At 44.9% G+C, this 22,026-nt stretch overlaps 1 protein-coding gene across 7 annotated transcripts in view; it reads right to left on the bottom strand.

The window, feature by feature from the left end:
• Positions 1-22,026, bottom strand: part of Npas3 (neuronal PAS domain protein 3) — an 814,553-nt gene that overhangs the window by 3,705 nt on the left and 788,822 nt on the right. For 4 of the 7 annotated variants that reach the window (XM_032907733.1, XM_032907728.1, XM_032907729.1 and 1 more), the window contains 4 exons: positions 21,726-21,919; positions 17,739-17,845; positions 3,992-4,139; positions 519-643 (listed from right to left, as the gene is read on the bottom strand). In XM_032907733.1, the coding sequence (XP_032763624.1) occupies positions 519-643; positions 3,992-4,139; positions 17,739-17,845; positions 21,726-21,919 (574 nt within the window). The remainder of the gene's footprint in view (positions 1-518; positions 644-3,991; positions 4,140-17,738; positions 17,846-21,725; positions 21,920-22,026) is intronic. The other 3 variants (XM_032907727.1, XM_032907730.1, XM_032907732.1) reach the window with 1 other exon arrangement.

Here is a 22,026-nt window from a genome sequence, read left to right as displayed (position 1 = left end):
GGGGCAGAGGTTCTAGAATAACTTCTGCCCCTTGCTTATGGATAGCATGGAGTAGTGAACAAGTCATAAAAGCCTCTAGCCTGTGGACTTATATCCTATTTAGAGGCTCTTTCCAGCTTGGTGGGGTCTGAACCTTGATAGAAGTCATTCATCTGTGGGATTGGCAGAGCTCTTCCTGGTACTTGCTTCTAGCTGTGGAGCATGAGTAATAATAGTAATAGAATAGGAATAGTGTGCCATTCCTTCCGTAAGGACGGAGGGCTAACATTAAACCATTACTTTTTCCTGTGTGTTTATGTAAATTATTATGCATATTGTGTTTATGTAAATTATTATGCATATGTGCCACAACATATATTCAAACATATAATTCATATATTCAACAATAATATGGAGATTATGTTTGTGTGTATTTTGAGGATAGATCTTGTTATAGGATTTGGCCTGTTGCTAGGCCTGTGAGTGTGGCCCGTGGACTGCTACCCACCCCTTAGCTATAGAGCATGGAGAAGTAGTACCTGTAATACCTGAGGTGTCTTTAGAGTCTGACTCTGAGTCGGATGTCTCCGAGGATTCTGAAGCTTTCTCTGGCAAATGTGGGAGTTGTGCAATGTCCATGGGTGTATCCTTGTACTCGGGATTGCTGTGGGACGGAAGGCATTCATTATCAGGATCGAGGGGCGGGGCGATCGTTACCATCTGAACTTCCTCGCCCTAAACTTCTGGGGTTGAGGAAGTAGAGAGGACTAAACCGGAAATCCTTTCTCAGTTACTCACAGGACTTTTCACAGAAGCCTGGATAGTGCGTGCCAGGGTACAGGTGCACCCTACCACAATGATTGAATACCCAAATGCTGCATGAAAGCCACTAAGAAGCTTTTAAATAATCAGGTACCACTGGGGGCCAGAGGACCGTGCTGCTTGACATAACACCTGGGGGCTGGGCCAATGAGAGGGAAGCTCAGCAATTCATTCCCACACCACCTGGTGTGTCCTACCTTCTCTTGTGCTCCTAATGAGTTCATTGCCTCAGCACCCTTGCTTTGGCCCCTTGATGCAACTTCTCAGCTGTTCGGATTGCTCCAAAGCTACGGGGGTGGTGGAGGTGGCAGCAGCAGGCGCTGAGTGCCTAACGATCTGTCAGATGCCCAGGTGCATCTTGGGATGCGCGGCTCCTGAACTGTCAGCACGCCCATTACAATCACAGTTTCGGCTGCTCATGTGGTGCACACCTGTGGCTTGTTAGCTGGGACTCTGATTGCAGTGGGAGAGGCCCAGTGTGAGAGAGGGGGCCCCTAACAGAATGGATCTAACCCCATGTACACAAATGCGCTTAACGTTTGTTCTCTTTTAAATCTAGAAACCGAGCCTTTTCCGGAAATGAGATGCTTGGTCAGTTTGAGCTAGCCATCTTCTGGAAAAGCCTGTCCCAGTCTGCTAGATTTATGATCAGTAGAGGCTTCTGTAACCTCAAGGCAGGAGAAAAGCATCTTGCTTCCAAATGGGAAATGCCTCTTGTGTCTTGTATGTGGCCGGCCAAGGCAGCAGTAGCACGTGATTAGGGACTCATTTGCTACTGAATCCCCATATTAAGAAGTCCCTGTTTCAGTCTCTAGTCTAAGATTGCCAACGTCCCTAGGAGGGTTAATTCACTAAGATGGATTATCAGGCATTCACTCCTGAGTGTGAATTAGCTTCAGCGACAACAGCTTTCTCTAGATAATCAGATGAGACTAATGGTAGGAAGGCAGGCTTGGCACTTTGAGTCTCTGAGTACTCTGAGGTTAGGATTTGTACTAAGTGCTGCCAGGGAATGAATGGGATGAAGACGGAGGGCAGAAATTCCTGAACAGTGGAAGATGATCAAGGAGTGGGCTCAGAAGTGAGGTATTGCTTGAGTAAGAATAATCCTTTTTGGCTAAGAAGGTGGGAAAGAAAAGCCAATTTAGGAGTTTTTCTCGTGCTGAGGAATGATTTTCTCACTAGATTTGCAGCCTGCAGAATGGCACCTAGGTGGGACTGGCTTGTGCCTCAGGCCATGGGCATCAGTTTCCTGTAGTCATGGTACCATGGGGGCTCAAAGATCATGTGTCTCCAATTCACTGTCTGTCATTATTGATCTCAGGGTAGGTTTTCAGGTCAGTCTCTGAAAGATCTACCACACATGAGACCAAGGCATGGAAGCCTGAAGGCTGGCTTTTGATGCCCAGACGGTTTTCTTTCTATCCACACAGATTTCTTTCTATCCACACAGAAGTTGATGAGCTAGAATTACCAAATGATTGTGGGCTGTTACTTTTCAACTCAGGGCTAGATTAATGGTGTTGAACCTAACTCTTCTCCTATTCTTTGCTACTCCTGCCATCACAGGCAGAGTGGGAAGTCATGAGGTCATCTAAAGTACACCATAACCAATCAATAAGTAAGTAAATAAATAAATAAATAAATAAATACCAGTCTGTATTTCTCAATACCACTGTGTATTTCTCAAACACAATAACTAGTAAAGAAGTCCCACAGAATGTGCATATCAAACATAGATGGCTTCAGAGTCCTATAGTGAACCAGCATGACAGGCAAGCCCGCTAACCTGTAGTGAATTCTTCTGAGTGAGACCACCACTTTTGCCCAGCAAAAGAACATCTGTGTCTTGTATGTTGTTCTAGTTTCTGTTTGTCACAGGGGCTTTTATAGCTTCCTATTTAGCAGTAGTGAGTGTTGCGTAGAAGCACTTAAACAGATTCCTTGATGTCAGAGCTTCCATGAAAAGGTCACAACTAAGGGGGATGGCCCTCATAAAAACCAGCCCTTGGGGAAAGCCACATTAAACACACACTCCTTTACCTTTAGAGAGAAATGATATAGAGCAGAAGAGGTCGGAAAAGGAAACAAGAAAGTAGATAGATGAAAACTCTTGTAAGTGGCATCCATTAAGGTCCTCTCTAGAGCAATAATCATTAGCGTCTGATTGATATGGTGTAGAAAGCAAACACATTCATGCCTTCAAGTCATCACCAAAGTGAGGAAACACTGAAGGGCCAGTGTGCTGATGAGCCTCGCTTGTTAACATCTCAGCTCCATTTGGCTGTCTCTAAGAAAAATGGGACTCAGGTAGCCTTTGTCGAAATTATCAGCCAAAGGGCACCAACTTCCATTCATTAGCACTACTGGAAGGTTTTCTATTCAGAGCACACGTGGATCCAGCTTGGTGCCTTTAGGACAATAGAGGCCAAAGAGTAAAATCACAGTAGCCATGCCAAGTGCTGTGATAGCTCTGTGCCAAGACCCATGGAGAACTTTCCTGATGGCACGCCCTCGAACCCAAGCCATCCAGGCTGTTGGCTTTGGTCTTGTTGGAATCTCAAAGCAGAAAAGACATAGGGAAAGGGAAACAAAAGGTACCTCGTACCAGCATTTAGGAAGCAGTTAAATTTGCCTGCTGTGGATACAAATTTTAAGAACATAAAACTTGACAAAAAAAAACCCAGAGCAACAGGCAAAGGGGTTACCGTTATTATTATTTTAATTACACTGAGATTATCAGTGCCCTGGCAAAGTGGTTTGTCTTGAGCACCAAAATTTGAGTGCCCAGAGAACAAACCCTGTGCAGAAGGTTGAGGGGATCAAAACGATGGCAAAGGGCCGCTGCAGCTATTCCCCTCTGACTCTGTTTGCTTTCCCAGGGACTGGAGTGCAAAGGCAAAGGCAGGGGCATAACGAGATGCTTTCTAGGCTGCAACGGCTTCAGGCAAAGGTCTTTGGGTGGAACTTGTCCCAGGGAAGGAGACCAGCTCTGGGAACAGGGCTGCCCAAAGACTGACAACCCAAGATTTAGTGGGCTTTGATCTTCTCCCAGTTCTTTGAATCTTGCAGGAAGAAGAGCAGCCTGCCTGTCCATGCTCCTGTCAGCAGACAGTACTCACGACCTGTCAGCTATTAACCACAGTGCATGCAGTTCGTAACCGAGGGAGAGATGTAACAGAAAAGGTACCTGAGAAGATAATTCACCCAGATGATGTTCTTCTCATTCGCGTTCTTCGCATTAATGGCTATGGTGGCGCTAGACTGTATCCAGATGTAACCTCCATTCTTCTGCATCCAGCGATAGTACTTGGTCACACACTGACCCTTATTCAGCACTGGGGTAGGGTAAAGGGAGATAAAACAGAAGGCGTTGTATTAAGACCGGGGTAGAGCGGTTTTCATTTCTGCCCAACCTGAGACCAAAGCTAGGGGAGCCCAGTGTTTGCCTGACTTCAGATGCCATTAGCACAAATGAAATCAACATCTCGTTGGAGCGGCGGCTGCCCTGCGAGGGTTACTGGCATTGTAGTGAGACTGTATTCCCTTCTGGGCAGCCGTGGTGGGAAAGGAAGAATGAAAGGACTACTAATCTTTTTGGCTGAGAGCACACCTAATGTGGTGTGGATATCGTCAGTGGGTTTAACATCAGATGGTAAGAAAGGCAAATCTCTGTCTGATTTATGCGTAGCTCCCAGTCGCCCTCCTTGAGATTCTGGATCTCTGAACGGTTCTGAAGATGCCTTACCCCCTCCATCTTTGATCATGTTTCCTCAGCCTGAGCAGTATCAACCCGTGTCCTTAGCCATCTGTTCCTTTTGATCTTGTCTTACAGAATTTATAGTCCTCGGATGAAGTAAATTTACATTGGTCAGCCAGGGTAAATTGTGGCGAGACAGCTGAAGGTTGGAACAAAATATGTCCCCGGGTTGAGTCAGAGAGAAACACTGGCCTAAGAGAGGTACAGCACTGACTCGACTTGAGCGGGACAGAGTGACAGATGCTGAAATACGGCACAAAATGAAGGGACAAGTAAAAACAACCAGTAATGTGAACCGGTGCTTTTAAATACCCACTGTAAGAGAGCTTTAAAATGCAGATGTTAAAAAACGATAGTCTAACCAGAATCTGGCCAAGTTGAAATAGATTTGATTTGTATCTGGGTTCTCCTGAGCTAGTAAAAAGGGAAACCGTAGTAAATCATCCCCTAAATAAAGTGCTGTGGATGGGAGTGGTTTGAGAGTAGGCAGAAAAGGTTCTGCTTCAGGACTTGGAGACCACCGCTCGTGCCCCCCCAAGAGCTCACCAGCCTGCCGGCCACTAGAGGGCAGTGCGCACTCGTCTACATGACCCACTTTTGGCATGTCCTTGTCTCCGTCTGCTAAAATGAAAAACCTCTAACTGCTGTAATAAATTTGGCTAAATTAGCTGCTAAATGGTTATCTCAAGTAATATGTATTTGCATTAATCATCTTGCTCTAAACCAGAACAAGCCAGAGTCCTAAAGACGTAGTAAATTCATATTGTCCATTTAATTACGGCTAATAAGTGCTTCATATACAATAGTTTCATGAAGTACATTTTGATTTTTTGGGGGGGGGGTGTGGATGGAGACAGGGAGTCACTTTGGAAAAGAGCAACATTCCAGGCTGTTGCAACTCTTTTTCCTCTGAAAGTGGTCACAGATCAAACCCCTTCTGCATCTAAAGCAGACAGACTTTCCTGATTTCTCTCACACCCCTTTTCTCACAATATGCTAAATGGATGGTTGTAAAATTTAATAATTATGTCTTCACTGTTGCTTGAAAAAGCTTTGGTGAATGCTTCACACAGGGGGCGAGTTTTGTTCTGAAACTACCACATAATGCAGAGCATTGGAAGGCTGGGGGCTGTCCCCTTCCCCGGGTGGTGGGCCTCCACAGGTAGCATCCTGTATCCCCTTCCTCCTTTTGTTGGCAACAGGAAGTTCTGCCATCCTGTATGCACGGCTTCCCAGGCTACATAACTCCTAGCTGAGGCAGAAAGCAGTGAAGTGCCAGGCGTACCACACGGCTCCCCTGTTAAACCACTGTGGCATGCAACATGGAGTGCTTTTATTCAGAGCTTCTCAGCCTGCGTGACTATTACCTGAGGACAGTGGCTTGTGGGAGTCTGTGCAGAGGAAATCGCCACACTCCAATATGGTTGGCAATATAATTCTAGGTGCTTTGTAACCAGCATAAAGGATAATTCCTAATGGTTTTAGTATTTTTAACAAAGACAGAAAGACTAAAAAAAAAAACCTTTTTTTTTTTTGTAGAATCATATGAAAAAATTGAATTGGCAGGGTAGGCTGGCATTGCTTGGGTGGGGATTCTGGACCAGGATGGAACCCAGAATGTGCAACAAACAACAGAAAACACCAACTCCAGAATATAGAGGACTGAAAGGGTTAAGCTGAAGAGACAAATAAGACCCAGTTAGAATTCAAAGCATCAACAGAAAGATCACCCCACCCGCCACACTTCTTCTTACTTAAAACACCAACCTCCCTGGCAATGTTCAGATAAGGACCTAAACACCGTTTCTAATACAAAAAGCAGACGTAATGCCATCCTTAGATGGCGAGGGAGGATGGCTTGGTCTCCTTATAGGACATTTGCTGAGAAGATAAATACAAATTTATTAGGGTCCATGAATACATTAACTCAGTCTTTCATTAAATCCAGGTTCAGGGATGCCTAGCCCGGAAGACATCCCTGAAGGACAAAGAGGCAGGCAGGTGAGTTCTGATGAGAAGAGCAGGCGAGGGGTGGGGAGTGAACAGCAAGGATTTCTTCTCTTGGAGTCAGGAGCGCTGTGGCCGTTCTTGGGTCAATGGTGAAAGCACGGGTTTCAGAGCTCATGGTGCACAGCTAAGACAAGCAGTCTTTGGGTCGAATTGTCCCCTGGACTGATCTTTAACAGCACTTGTCAGGGTCACCCTCTTCACCTGGTCTTTATCGATGACTTGTGGGTTGGTGTTTTCTGAACGAGACCTCTGTACACTGTTGGAATCCACAGAGAAGACAAGATGGTAGTTCCGGGAGAGAACGAAACGTTGACCAAAATGCTACCCAAGTTGGCTTTTGTTTTCAAGTTCACATAAAAGAAGTTCGCAGGATGCCTCCTTTCATACTGAATCAGGAATACTTTTTGCTCATAACTTCTCACAGAATATAAATTTATAACTTTGGGATGAAGCTTATTTCTTGAAAAAAAGAGTCATACTGGCAAATCATTTGGATCACTCCAGCTGTGCCCAAGGCAGGATCTGACAGCTTTTCCTGAGCTCATGTGGCCCTAATCAGCTCAAGAAGAAAAGCCATGTTGGTGCCAGTTTGAAAGAGATTTTTAGTGTGTAATAAATTAGAGAACTTGAAAAATACAAAAAGAAAAAAACCCCTAACCAACCCTTTTTGGATTCTCTGTTATCTAGTATCTGCTGTTGTTATTTTCGAGTTGTGGGTTTGAATAGTAGAGAGGAATGGGAGAATATTTAGGTCAGCCTTATTCACAAAACCCCTTTTGTGGAGAAAACCAGAAATAAGTACAATATAAGTTAGTTGATATGGCAGTCCTTAAAAATAGGTAATTGTCCCTCGAGAAGACTAAGCCAATGGGCCCTGGAGTATGTACGCACATACACATACACACACACACACACACAAACACACACACACACATACACACATACACACACACACACAGACAGAGAAGGAAATATGGGGAGAAGAAATACACACGACGATTGGTTTTTCCTGTGGCATCCGTGAGATGATGTGAGATGTGGGTTGATCACTGCGGATGTGTGATCTGGCATCATTTTTGTGGCTTGTTCTAAAGTGTATATTCTATTCCTGGTCTTGTTGCCTTTTGTACCCCTCAATGGAGCCGACTGATCACATCCAAACATCTTTACAGAGTTCTGTCTTTTAAGGGTATGCACTTGAGGTATTAGTTTTTAAAGATCTCAGAGAATTTCAGTGGCCTTTACTTAGATTTTTACAAGGCATCCATGAAGACACAGGAGAAGTAGGTTTTCCCAGGTTTACTTAGAATCTTGAATGATGTAGGCACTATTTTCTCCCTTAGTCTTGGGGAGTATCAGTAGCCATTGTTGTCTGATGCTCTGAGGGAACACCCTCCCTGCCCTCCATACTGAAGACACCAGACACACCGTGTCCCTTAGGGGACAGAGCTGACCTTACACTTGTGTGTTGTGTGAAGAACACAGTTCTTGTGTTATCCTAGTTGAGACCTGCCCACCTAGCAAGTAAAGAGCCACCACTGAGAGTCTGTTTGACTTTTAGTCAAAACACTACCCGATGCCCTATTAGATGGGGAATGGCAAATAACAATCCAAAAGCCAACTGTGAGGTGCTTACATTTAAAATATGTGACCTTTGATAGTTGCCCCCCAATGGAAGATGGGACGATAAGCTTTATTGAACATCCCTTTAAAATGCCACTTGATCTCTTGACTCAAGACCATAGGCAAGACTGTTCTGTTAGTAAATCATACTCACTTTACTCCAAAATCCCACAAACTTTGTTGCCTTAGGCCATATCATGTCCCTGCACACAGTTCCCAACAGAAGGATTTGCATTTCCTTGAGAAAACTTTGTCCACAGACAGAGACAGTCACTGGAAGGATACAAAAGGAGCCAGGGATATCATTCAGTTATCCAAGCAAATTGGTGCAAATTTGCCTTCAGAAATATGAAGAGAAATACAAAGAGGGAGAGAACGTGGTGCCTTCCTGTTGGGCTGTTGTACAAAACCAAGCCAGGGTCTAAACAGTGAGTGGGTTGTGTCACACAGAGAAGGGAGCAGTGCAATGTAGTCTGAAGAGAAGAACAGACATCAAAGCAGTCATTTAGCACAGTGCCTCCCAGAAGGACATTTAGGGGTTTGCATATGCATTGACAAGCTGCAATCCTGGGTGTATTCAGGTAAGTATAGAATAGCTAGAAATAGTGAGCTCACCGGACAGGCCACACTTCACATTCACAGGGCCGAACAAAGAGTGTCCTTATTGGCGTGCAATGGGAGGACACATGGGCAGGACTCACCCTCACTGAGCTACCTCCACCAACAGCTGTGGGTGGGAGAGACTGGTGCCTTCTGCTACGGATTCAGAAGTGATTTTCCAATGCACTGAAGTGGAATGAGTGTGTGTGTGTGTGTTTAAGTAAGGATGTGTGTGCTAAAATCACGCTTTCTACTTCATACCACAGTTGGGTGCTTAGCTGTGGCCACTGGTTTTCTTTCTACATTCACAAAACTGGCAGATGAAACATGAAAAAGAATACTGACTCTTTAATCTCTGTTTCTTCACCTAAGGCCCAACGCAGGCTGACAGGGAAACCTCATTCTGGAAACAGACTTTTGGAAAAAAAAAATTCTGGATTACTTTTTTTCTCCTCTGCTTTTGAAGACTGGGGGCTACCGGAGAAGGAACCTGACGCAAGCCTGAGACAAGAACAAATTTCTTTATCTAAAAAGTTATAGTCCTTGATGCCTACTGGAAGGCCATTGTTAAGATTCACAGAGGAGACAGCATTGTAGCCGGAGACTGTGTTAAGGGTTTTATTTACTTGCGATGAAGACAGTTTTTCATTTAGAAGCACTCAGAGGACCAACTGATGCTCTGACGCCAGGCACACTTTCCTATAGATTTTGCAATTAGCGAGTTAGATACGTCTTAGGTGGCAAGCATCCACAGATTGGTCTTTTGCCCCTCCCCCTTTTTTAAAACCTAGGTGCCGAGTGATGTTTGGTAAAGTTGGATGAGATTTGATGTTTAATGGGAGTTCTAAGCTTAAAGACAAAGGACCTGTAGATGTTCTGTGAATGACAATGCATCAAATATGGATTCCCTCTTACACACTAATGACAGGGCCTGCCTGAGCCGCTGTCTGTGGTTTACAACTTCAGAAGAGGTTTTCTCCTCTCGCCCTGCCGATTGATAGATCTTTATTAACTGCTAATATTGAATCATGCAGAAAACTTTTCATTGATTTGGGACATGTCAATTTGTTCAGCTTAAAAAAATAAATTTCCTCCTTCTTCATGATAATGTACTGAATCAGAGTCCAAGGCTTTTAAAACCTGAGAGCATCAGTGTGGTATTCTCAGACAGACAGAATCAAAGGGTGGTGACACAAGTGACACCGAAATCTCAGAGGTTATTTTTAAAAGTGTATGTATATGTGTGTTTTTCCTGCATATATGTATGTGCACCACATGTATGGCTGGTGTCTGTGGATCACCTGGGTTTGGAGTTACAGTTTGTTGTGATCTATCAGGTGGGTGCTGGGAATCGAACCCTGGACCTCTGTAAGAGCAGTACGTGTTACTAATCACTGCACCACTTCTGCAGCCCTCAGAATTTTCTCAAGCTATTTTTAGTCCAAGCAGGGAATTTTAGTACTACTCATTCCTGCCCCTTCCAACCTAAAATAGTGAGAACTGGTATTTTTCTGGCCTCTGTACCTTTCATTTTGAAAAGAGCTGTTATGTAAAGGAGAAATAGTGAACACTTTAGCATGGCACCCAGAAAGGATTCTGGCACGGAATGAGGGAAACGGCAGGTTTCTCTAACCACCTAGGAAGACTTTTTTTGAGTGCCTACTGTGGTAGGAGATTGTGGTCAACAAAATCTGCCCATGGGTTGCTCACTGGTGGAGAGTGTCAGTTAGTGTTCATTAATCCCTGCCCCTAGCACTGGCCATTTGAGCTCATGGAGAAGTCACGAGTATGAAAAGTATTTGAAATGTTTTCTTTGTTCTTCAACTGGGATTTCTCCCCAGTTGCCTTTGAATGGAGGGCGGGTCTCGGCTTTGCTTATCAGTTTATCGTGGTGACAACCGTATGGAAGCTGGCCTGGCACATCTGATAAAGGGCACGGAGCCTGATGTAGGCTGAGTGGAGTCCTTAAGAAGTTAGAGTAGAGGTTCAGAGAGGTAAAGGGGGCAGAAGGGATGAACTGGACCTGTCTATCCTCGGTGGACCCACATGTAACGAGGTATGTTGTAGGGGAGCCGTATTGGATTTGGGCCTGGCCGCTTTGTGACTGTATAGCTCAAGGTGGCTACGTGACTCTGGGCTGTATGGCCACAGATGCTCACCCCTAAGATGGCTGCTGTAAGATTATGAGATTGTTGGACAAAAGCCTCTCCCAGGAAGATTCCGGGAACAATCACAGGATGTTTCAGCCTGAGCAAAGCTAGTGCCCTGCCCTGAGCAGATTCCTGAGAAGGGCTCGACCTTTTCAAAGAACATGTCCCGGGAAGACTGTTGCCTCTTTGTTTAAGGAGGACATCTTGCAGTTTAGTGATTCACCTTATATCCTTGGGCACTTCCCAATACTCCCCCACCCTAAGCTTCAGCTCCTGCTTCAATTCCTGCCTCAGAGCTGTAAATGCTGTACATTCCTCTCAATAAACGAGACCTTGACAACAGAACCTTGCTTGGTCTCCTTTTCTCCCCACCTTGCCCCTCAGGTAGCGCCTCTTTGGGACCCTGAATAACTGGACTTGCTGGACGGGTCAGTATGTCCTAGTTGATATGACTCCCCCAAAACTCCATGAGTCCAGACAGGAGATAGGCATTGGCTGAGAGGGGTTAGTCAACCTCACAACTGCAGGCAAACTCTAGTGTAAGAGCCGCATACGTGAAGTAAATTCTATGCTGCTCAGCTGAACCCAAGCACATCCTAAAAGGTCTTTTCTAATATGCAGACTTTTTTTTTTTTAAAGGAAAATATAAAGATAACTCACAAAAGATCAAGAATAGGTAGGATTATAAAAAAGTGATGGGGTTGATTCTACTTAGGCTAGTGGGCTTAGGTGAAATGGATGATTTAGAAGTATTGATTTTCTTTTTTTGGAGCATGTTTTTATAAGAGCTGTTTTTAAAAGGACTATTTTTGATGTTGTTGTATTAAAAAAAACCCCATAACAAAAGCAGCTACTACTTGAACTGGCAACTAGGGACAGGAGTCCACTGGAGAGTTGAATTTATCAGTCAAATCAAAGCTGTAGCTCGATCTCTGGGGAAAGCGATTTTGTATTCCAGGCTTCCCTACACATTTCTACTCCTGGAATGCCCTTGATGCCCCCGTACCTCCTGCCATCTTGGCTCCTCAGCACCCTCTTGCTAGGGCTGGGAAGTGTGCCTTGTCTGCTCTGGGCCCTTTGGGGCTTCTCTCCCATCTTCCTTCTGGATGCCCCCATCTCTGGGGTCTCTGCATTTCATTCATACATCTTAATAGTCTTCATTTTATGTTATGTATCCAGAGTTGGATGTCTCAAGCTGTCTTCTCCCCTAGTGTGTAAGCTCTGGATACCTTATTTTTAAACCTCCTAGTAATACTACGAGGTGTCGCATATGGTAAAAGAAGTCAGAAATGTTACCTGGAGGTGAACAGGGAAAATATCCCTATTCTTATTCACACATGTAATAGAGTGTTCATAGGAAAATATTACCCTGGGGAGAAACAGCAAAGATTTCCTTTTCCTTCCTCAGCTAGATATCATTACTTTCAATATAGTATGTGCACATGTACACACACCATGAGCATGAGACGCCTGCACGGGTCCCCGAAACGGGAGTTGTAGATGGGTTTTAGCTGTCCTGTGGGTGCTGGGGACCAATCCTGGGTCCTCTGCACAAGTGGCACGTGCTTTTTAATCACTGAGTCATCTTTCCAGTCCAAGTTTAGATCATTGAGTCATCTCTCCAGTCCCAGTTTAGATAATCTTTTTGAAGTCGTTTATCAGATAACTATACACTCATTTCATTTGAACATGGATTGAGATGCCCTCAATCAATGTGCCCACATGCCACTATCCTTGACGAAATCACTTCAACTCTAGATGACAAGGACCTTGAGCCGATCAGTTGGTTTGTATTCACTCCTTATAAAATAGCTCTTCCTAGATGCCAAGGTGGCCAGTACTGCTCAGCCTTCACTGAAGAGAGGTGGCGAGCGATCGTGGACTTGGAAACCCTGGACTCCGACTCAGTATGCTTGGCATAGGCCTGAAGTATTGCATGTGTACAAGCTCCTTGCACATGTCCACACTGCTCCCGAACAGGCTGACAAGCGGGACAAGCGTTCGACCGGTGAGCAGGCCCGCTTGCTGGTCTTGCTCTCTGTACTTGCCTGCCACGTTCTCAAAAAGCCCAAACCAGTCCTTGCCCCAAGAAGAAAAGACACCAACTACGAACCCTAATTCATCCCTGCCTAGAAACCTGGTGCTTTCTTACAGGCCTGTGACAGTCTCTGCAGCTATGGGACAGAGAAAAAAGTGTAGACCGACTTGGCTTCTGGAAGAAAGGCAGCTGTGATAGCTATTCAAAGTATATTCTTCCACGGGAATTTTCCTATTCACAAGGGAGAAGAGGAAAAAAAAAATCACTTACTTCGGGGGGGAAAAAGTGCAGGCAATGGCCAGGTTGTAGCAAAATCCCTGAAGACCCAGCCCAGAGGAAGCACCGAGGAGATCAGAAAACAGCAGAGAGCCCCTGGTACAATCTGTCTCTGGCCCACCCATCAAACTTTATTCCTTCCCGTCTTCCCTCACTTGCAGCTCCCTTTCCTGTGAGCTATGGCTGCATACCCAAATCAACAATTAAATTCCCCCTTTGTTTGTGTGGCAGATGACAAATGCATGGAGGACATCTTGTGCTGCCTAGGCAGGCAGGGCACTTACTTTGATTGATGCTCAGTTGTAGAAAAAAATGAGCTGGGAAGGAATTACAATGGAGGGCCTGCAGACTGGAAGGGGATCTACTAATTAGTCCTGCATTAAGCAGTCTGCTTGCATTTGGCGATGAGACGCCTTCAGGAGGGAAGGGTAGGGGTTATTGATGCAAAACAGCATGGAATGCATTATGCCAGGTAGCTGCATACTCACGTTGCTAAAAAATGTATTAAGATGCGAGCACTATGGCTGCAGCACATTGCTTGAACAGTCGCCCTTAAGTCCAGTAGGCCAGCCATGCTTTCTAGTTCCACTTGGTCCTGTAGGCAACAGGGCAGCCCTTTTGTTTCTCTGGAGAGTCATTTGGACTTTCGTCATCCTGGATGGGAAGCTACCACTGTCTATAGCTCATGCTCCTTGGCTTTGAGTCCCACTGCAGAGTCCCGAGTGTTGCTTGTGGGACACAATGTCACAAGGTGAGAGAAAGGCAGGCCTCTTTTTAAGGTTTGAGAGAGTTGTTGATTTGACCTAGGAAGAACCCCTAGAGGTTGGATCAAGAAAACAGCTCGGATTCTAGGCGAAGGCTTTGTTCGTAGGAATAAAGGCCAATGTAAAGCCTACATTTGGCTCAGCAGTTCACATTTTAGGTTATAGGCTCTGTGCTGAAACATCTTATAATTCAAGGGTGACCCAGATGCTCTTAGGTAGCTGGAACATGTGATCTAGGGGACATGAATGGTCATCTCTAGGTCACTGTCTCCTGAGCAATGGAAGACTAGAGGGCACTGGAGAGAGAAAGGTCCCCAAATAATCACTACTATATGTAGTTTAAAATTCAAACCTTGAAATGGTGATTTTGGCCAATTTGACCTGAAGAACCAATGAAACTGGGCTTAATGAAAAGAAGTCACAAAGGTCTTTTGTCACAGCAGGGGATAAACAGACTTGAAATCTCCCTTTACTTAAGAACCAAGGTCACTAGGGAGACTAAACGTGAACTCCTGGTAATCCTCCTGCCTCAGTCTGACCACAGGGATTACAGATGTGAGCCACCAAGCCCTGCTAACAATGTGACACTGTAGGCGGAGATCTGTCTAGCTAACACCAGGCGTCTTGAACTCGCCCGGCGGGAAGCAGGTGGTCCTGTGCTCTCGGTGTCTTTTCAGAGGCATCCTGGTGCGGCTGAGATTTCTTGCTCCTTTCCTGATTCTGGGGACAAGTTCATTTATGGATTTACAGACTCCTATGCTGAGAAGAGATGCCAGAGATGATAAAGGTAGGATCTCTAGTCCTCAAAGATGTCTGAGCCCCCTTCGAGTCTTATCTGTGACTCAGAGCACAAGACAGATATCTGAATATCTCAAGTATGATCAGATGTCTAAAACCCACCTTTCACAGGCAGAACCAGGAACTGTGCCAATAGCTCTAGGAAGAAAAGCTAAATAGTTAATGTGGTTTATTTTTTAACCACTCCTTTGTTTTAGAATTCTATCTTATTCTTGAACTGAATCTATGTCACTGTGACCTTCTCCTGCCAGGAAGGCACAGTTGAGGCCTCCTTCAGTAATAGCCTAGGGCTTTGGACAAGCAAGATGCTGTGCTGGCTCCTTGCCTTTTCTTCAGTGTTTACACAACCAAGGCTTATTACATGCTCTGTCATTTTGTTACTGGGCTGGCTTTGGTCTGAGAATTAGGTAAACATCAGACATTCCATCACACAATTTCAAACTCAATCTTACTTTATAATGATGTTAATGTTTATTGTACCAAGTGGGATGCATTTGTATATTTCAGCATCTTATTTCAGTCACAGAATGCAAAACCTGACATTGGAATCAGCTTGATGTGTGTGTGTGTGTGTGTGTGTGTGTGTGTGTGTGTGTGTGTGTGTGTGAGAGAGAGAGAGAGAGAGAGGGAGAGGGAGAGAGAGAGAGAGAGAGAGTGATTGAAGATATTAAGCACTACAAGAACATTGGAATTTCAATCTGATTAGGATCAAAATTCTGCAGGATCAAAACAGTCCTTTTCCTCCCCCTACCGTTTGACTAATTGTGCGCTACTTGACATTGTGAGGTTACTCCACAGCATGATAGCTAAACATGAGAAGTGTATTTTACTGTGCAGAATTATCAGCCTATTCTATTTGTTTTTTATGTGTTTAAGGTTATTAAAAGAACTCAAAACGAGAAGGCATGTGTATGCATTAAAAGTATGAACTCAATCATTGTTAGTAGGCTAACTCATAAAGCAATAGCCAGTATGTCAATATCAAGTAATGAAAAAAAATCACAGAATTTGAAAGCATATTGTCTCTGTTTATTGTCTGGCAAGACAGCAGAGGAATTAGGAGGACTGCGTAATGGTAGATGGTAGTGTAAGTTTATTTCCCAGGACTTTTAAATTATTCTGGCTACTGAAAAACAAGACAAGAGTGGCTGGGGAAAGATGACATCAAGAACATTTAGTGGGGACTGTTGCCTCTTGGGAAGAAGTGAGTTGCATGGCCTCAAATTCCTCAGGAATTGGGTTTCTTCAAGTTGTATACCAACATGGCGTTTTCCAAATAAGTACCAAGGATGACAAAGTTCCTTTACAGTCAGTACTGTGTTTCTGAGTTTAGACCTTAATTAAGGCTCCCATATGAGAAATCACTCCCTGCTCCCAGAGCCCCTCACCCCATCTCCTCACCCTGTTCTCCCCCATTCCCTACCAGCATGGGGTGAGGTAGTGTCTTGAAAACGATATATTCGTTTTAAGAGTCTATACCTCTGGCCTGTGGCATTCCAGAAATGTATCCACCGGTCCCTTCAGAGATCTGTATTTTTTACATCTTTTCCCCTGAATTCCCAGCAACAAAGAACCTGATGTTTCTGTTCAGGAAACAACATCATTTTCCTCCCCAATTAATTGAAGAGCCATCTGCTTCTGAGATACATAACACCCATTCATTCTTAGCAACAAGTGTGTTCCCCAACTCCCTGGGGAGTGATACCAAGGCACATGCCCAGCCTTGGGAGTAGCTTGTACTAGAGAGCATCCTGTATTCAGCCTGTGCCCAGAGACACAGATGTATGGAATCTGACACTGAATTTGATTCCACATCAGTGTTGTTAATGTAGACTTAAAAACATAGCAGCACAGTGTTGATCAGAGAGAGACTTGGGCTAGCTCAGTCTCCATTAGACTTTGAAGAGCTGAGTTGAGATTGTAGGACTCATTGCAAAGGGCCAGATAACTGGGGGGTAACTCTTCTCAGCCGAAACAGGAAGGGGGCAAAGACTACCACTCTGGTCTATGTGATATAAAGCCCTCACCTTGAACTGGACTATTTCATTGGCAGCACCGTGCCTGCACTGAAAGTCGGGCTTCCGAACTTTGCAGAACTCTCGGAGGATAGAGCTGGTCATCTTTCAGGAAGGCTGTAGGATAGTCATATGCTTGGAAAAGGAAGCTTTCACCAGTTCACAGCTTCCTGGGGCTCTTTTGTGCAGAAGCAGGCTGGTGGCCTCTGAGAAACTTGCTTGTTGAGTTTCTATGTGAGTTGTCACTTAAACTCAACCACAGTGCAGTGGCTGCTCCTGACTCCCATTCTCCAGAAGATCTCAGTCTAGTCTGAGGCCAGATGAGCAAGCAAGTCCAGCCTCTTATTTCCAGGGGCTAGAAGCCGGAGTCTCCTCTGTAGGAGCATCTTTAGGAAGAGACTGCTATTGACAGGTGATGTTCATGTAATGTGCTCTGCTCCTGCCTCCCAGGGCTTGCCCTCACCTAGCTGTTGTGGCTAGGCAGGCAGGCGTTTGTTTTTATGAGTCTCTGGACTATTTGAACTTGTCGTCTTCTCCCATCTACAGTTTGGAACTGAAACCTCAAATTTCAAAGTGGAAATAGTTGTCTAGGAAGTGAAAGGGTCAAGGAGGAATTTCAGACAGATGATCTCTCTGCCTACTTGCTGTGAGTGAAGGCACAGGTCCACACAATTCCAGAGGGTTGCCTGGAGGTCCCACAATGCCTCTGGGCCCAATGTTCAGCTTTCAATATAAGACCAAATGCCAGTTGAAATTATTAATATAATTTTCTCTCACTGTGTGACAGTTGTTTCAGATGTAGACAAGAGACATGAAAGGGGTAAGTCAGCACTGTGCCCCATGAAGTCAGAGACAGACGGACAAATGCTACTGTCCAGGCTACTTCCCTATAGGGGTACTTACAGTCCAGGTGACTGTGCCTGATGCCTTCCACGTCTTCGGCATGGATGAAGTGGTAGCATCTTTTCCCTACGATGTCTACAGGGGTCAGATCCATGTAGTCACTGATCCTACAAAGAGAACACCAGAGACTGGAGCTCAGAGAGGAGGAGACTAGAGAGACTGGGAAATAATGCATGAAGCTGATCTCGCAACATCCCCATCATGCCAAGTACCTGTGAGGACGAGGCACTTTGAGCAAATGCTGTCAGCAGAGAAGATTATTTCTGTGGTGTATAGCAACATTTTTATTAAATTTTGGATATGTTGCTAGATCAAGCAATTGTATTTAAGTAATTAGGTAGGTTTTTCCTTGGCGTCGGAATGCACATTTGGACAACGTAATTCCATGAAATTATTGAGGAACTGTAACAATGCAAGATGCTCATTACAGGACAAGATAATTCAAGGTTACATAATAAAATAAAAACATGTTACGTTTATACCAAGTGATTAGAGACACCTTTCATTTAAGCAGATTGCTCTTCTGTTGGGTATTTCCATGAAAAAGGGATTCAGCTGCTTCTTGGCACGAGGTCCAAATTGGCATTTCCAGGGATATAATTTAAATGCGGAGACATACAGATGCCTAGGGGTATTATCTTTTTTAGTCTCGGTCATTTGGGAGCTCGGCTTTCACTCCTGGCTCTTTTAACTGGGACTTTGTGGTAGATTCTACGCTGAAAGTTTAAAACCATTTCAGCAGCTCTTCTGGGCCTGCACTCGACTCGACTCTATGTGTGCTCCAGTGCCCGTAGCTGATTGGCCAGCGTCCTCGGGCAGGACACAGAAAAACAGAACCCAAACTACACGGCACCTAGGGAAACCTGCCTTGTTTATATGAACAAGTATAAAATGCTTATTGTCTTCTATATCATCCCTTTTGGTTGGTTAAAAAAATAGGTTTTAACTTATTCTATTGTCTCTTTAGAGATTACTTATGACACAGGATCTATCCAAATGTGAAGCAAATATTTGAATGTTACCTTTAAAAAACTTGGGATTAGTGTTGGAGAACTGTGTCTGATTCGCAAGGCAGGGAGCTAACAAGGACTGGTAACACAAAGACATTCATGGAGTTAGTTGGGTGTGGTGGCACATGCTTGTCACCCCAGCACCTGGGAGGCAGAGGCAGGAGGATCTCTGTGAGTTCCAGGACAACCACAGCCACATAGTGAGTGAGACACTGTCTCAAAAAACAAAAACAAGAGCTACGGGGTATAATTAAAATACACTACTCAACGAGGTAAGTAGATTTCTCAATGTTTGCTGATTGAAATAATCATTTTGGCCAAACTAGCATTCTTAGTGAGACGATTCCTTAGGAAAATTATAAGGAGTTCTTGGAGTATTTGTGGTACAAAACAGATTGGTGCTTCTGTTCATTAGCTTGTTTCCCAGGTATACTTAAATAGCCACTTTCAGGAGGAGGAGGAGGAAGAGGAGGAAGAGAAGGAGGAGGAGGAAGGAGAGGAAGAGGAGGAGGAGGAGCAGTTAGATGTCATTAAAAGACCCTCCTTGGTGTCTGTGAAATCTGCCAGGTCCTGAAAGCATTAGATGCATTAGATGTTAGCTTTGCCCTGGGCCATCCTGAAGACTGCAGAAGAATTGCCAAGGAGCAAGCTTACTTTCTAGTTAACAATTCCCTAATTAATAAACCTCAGGAAAAAGCCTGGTTGTTCTTTGGGGAAGGCATTCTCTTTTATTTGAATGAACACCTTCCCCCCCCCAAAAAAAAAACAAAAACAAAAATCAGGATCAAGCCCTTTCAGAAGACCAGAGCCTGCTACGGGGAATGTGACCACTTCAGCAGTAAAGTTCTCAATAAACCTGTAGGAACTAGGAGCGGCAGGCCACAACAGCGATCCTTCCTGTTCCTCAGCTCCCTCACCTAAGTAACCTCGTTGGTGAGGAGGGTCATGGGTGGAAAGACATTAGTAGTGTCTGGAGCTTGGTATGTGACAGCTTTTCTGTAAACCAAACATGCCATTGCTTCTAATAAAGGACTTTTTCAGATTGTTGTCATCTTGGGAAAAGAATGATGCATTTTATTAGTTGATGGAGTTTTTTTTTGGGGGGGGTAGGGCAGGGTGGGGGAAGAAAAATGCTAAGAGCAGGTCACAGAAAAGAATCTCAATTGCTAGAATGGGACATTGAAAGCTTGTTAAAAAATTTAGTCACTTGATCACAACCATGAAAGTTCGTGGTATTTTGGGAAAGGACAAGCTTTGGAGGTTTGGCATCCGTTTTTGGAAGGGGTGGCGATGTGGTGATGTGGTGCAGGTTCTGCTGGCATTGCTCTCCTTTCTGTCCCTTCAGCTGCCTCCTTCACTGTCCTGCAGCCTACTCAGAGACGAAATGGCTCTCTTTGTAAACGTGCTAATTGTGTTCTTTCGCTGTGTGTATATGTGGGAGGCTATTCTTACTGGTTTCCTACTGTTCACCCTGACCACTAAAGAAAAATAGGAGGATGGGAGACCTGGCAGGACATTGCTAAGTCAGGGGCTGGGACTCCTCCCTCTTAAAGATCAAACTTGCCCAGGCTGACAGGAGTAGGAGCAAGTGCTTACCTATGGAGCAGGCTGACCCGAGACTAGGGCGATTACTAGATTCACGTGGCCAAAGTCAGCAGCGGCTGTTAGTAGACAGCCACTCCTGCCAATCCTTCTGGCTGCCTTGCCTTTCCTGACCTCTTGTGTCTTCTCCAGAACACCGGTGATACACCCAAGTGTACAGCCGCTCACAGTGATGAAGACTTTTTAAATGCCAACAAAACTTGAGCAGATTTAGACGTAATTACTGGATAATAGAGACAGGTACATGATACTGTCTGCACAGCTAAGCCTCAGAGCTCAGATACCCCCCCCCCCCAGTCAGTCCTTGGCTGGAAATAGGAGGCCATTCCCAAAGTGATCTCAGCTTTAGTAGCACTTCCCAGTGGACTGGGTGGACGCAGACGCTTTTGGCCTTCCTCTTGGCTAGGTTCTGCAGAGGTTAATTACCCAAGCCACTTGACCATTCTGCTCTCCCGTTTCCCCTGTGCAGGCATTCACAGGGCTCAGGGGACATATTGCCTTCACACCTGACAACAATCTATGGCCGGAGTGCCTCCTCCCTCCACGGCCTCAGTACTGCTCCTTGCAGCACCAGGAGATAGACAGTTTTGCCATGCTGCGTTCCTTTCCGAGACTGATATAGAGGCAGCCCCTCCTCCCCTCTCTCTGCATCCTGAGTCCCTCTTCACATCAGTCAGATGGGCCGGTGACTTCGAGGTGAAAGGTCTGTAAGGTGCACCATCTTCGATCTCTGTCCCTCGCTTTGTACTTAATGGGAAAAGTGAACTTTCAAACCACAGGCTGAAATGTCCCTTTTGTAAAAGCTCAGCCTTGGGAACAAACTGCCAACTCGTTTTCTAGGATGAGTCATCTCTTTTTAATTCATAAAAGAAAAAAATCCTCAGGATGACAAAGTTTTATTTAACAGTGTCGCCAATTCCTTTTGCAGCAGCAGATTTCCTCTGGGGGCCTTGGATTCTCATTTGTCCTATGCTAAATGTCTTCGAGGACACTGCCCGACAGGATGCCAGGCCCTTGAATTAGTGGGATGCGGGTCACCCAGAGCCACACAGGAGATGCCTTTCACTGCACCACATTTCCAATGATACCCCATCCCTGCTCTGTACTTGGGTCCTCAGCCAAAACGGGCTTTCTTTATAGCGGATGGATGTCTGGGTATCCCAATTCATTCAATTGTTGTCCCAAATGTAAATCAGGGAAGCAATGTACATTTTAAATAAAAAGCATGTTTGGTGTCAGGCCAAGCAGCCATTAAAAACAAGATCAGGATTTATAATGAGTCTCACTGGGGAAGTAAAATCTTTCAGGCAGCCAAAACCCAAACCTTCACCAATGGGCAGTGAGCAATGGGCAAAAGAACATGAAAACAAAGTACCTATTTTCACAGTAAATGATATTGAGGTCCATGTTTACTCGAGTGACGAACATATGGCAGTCAATTCTGACTTCATTGATCGTAGGGGGAGGCAAGGCATGAGCCACAACCACGAGACCCATGATTTGGCTGGGGACGGTCCTCCCGTGGGACAGCGACACTCTGAGGCGAAGCCGGCCTGTTATGTGGATCACCTAGAAAAAAATAATTAAGTACAGGACACCAGTCAAATGTACATCCCAAAAGGAAAGGTTATTTCTTCTGAGGAAATCTCACTGGGAACCACCAATATTCGGCTGTA

Source organism: Rattus rattus, chromosome 7 (genome assembly GCF_011064425.1).
Source record: "Rattus rattus isolate New Zealand chromosome 7, Rrattus_CSIRO_v1, whole genome shotgun sequence".
Lineage (NCBI taxonomy): Eukaryota > Metazoa > Chordata > Mammalia > Rodentia > Muridae > Rattus > Rattus rattus.
This window is presented reverse-complemented; position numbering and strand designations above follow the sequence as displayed.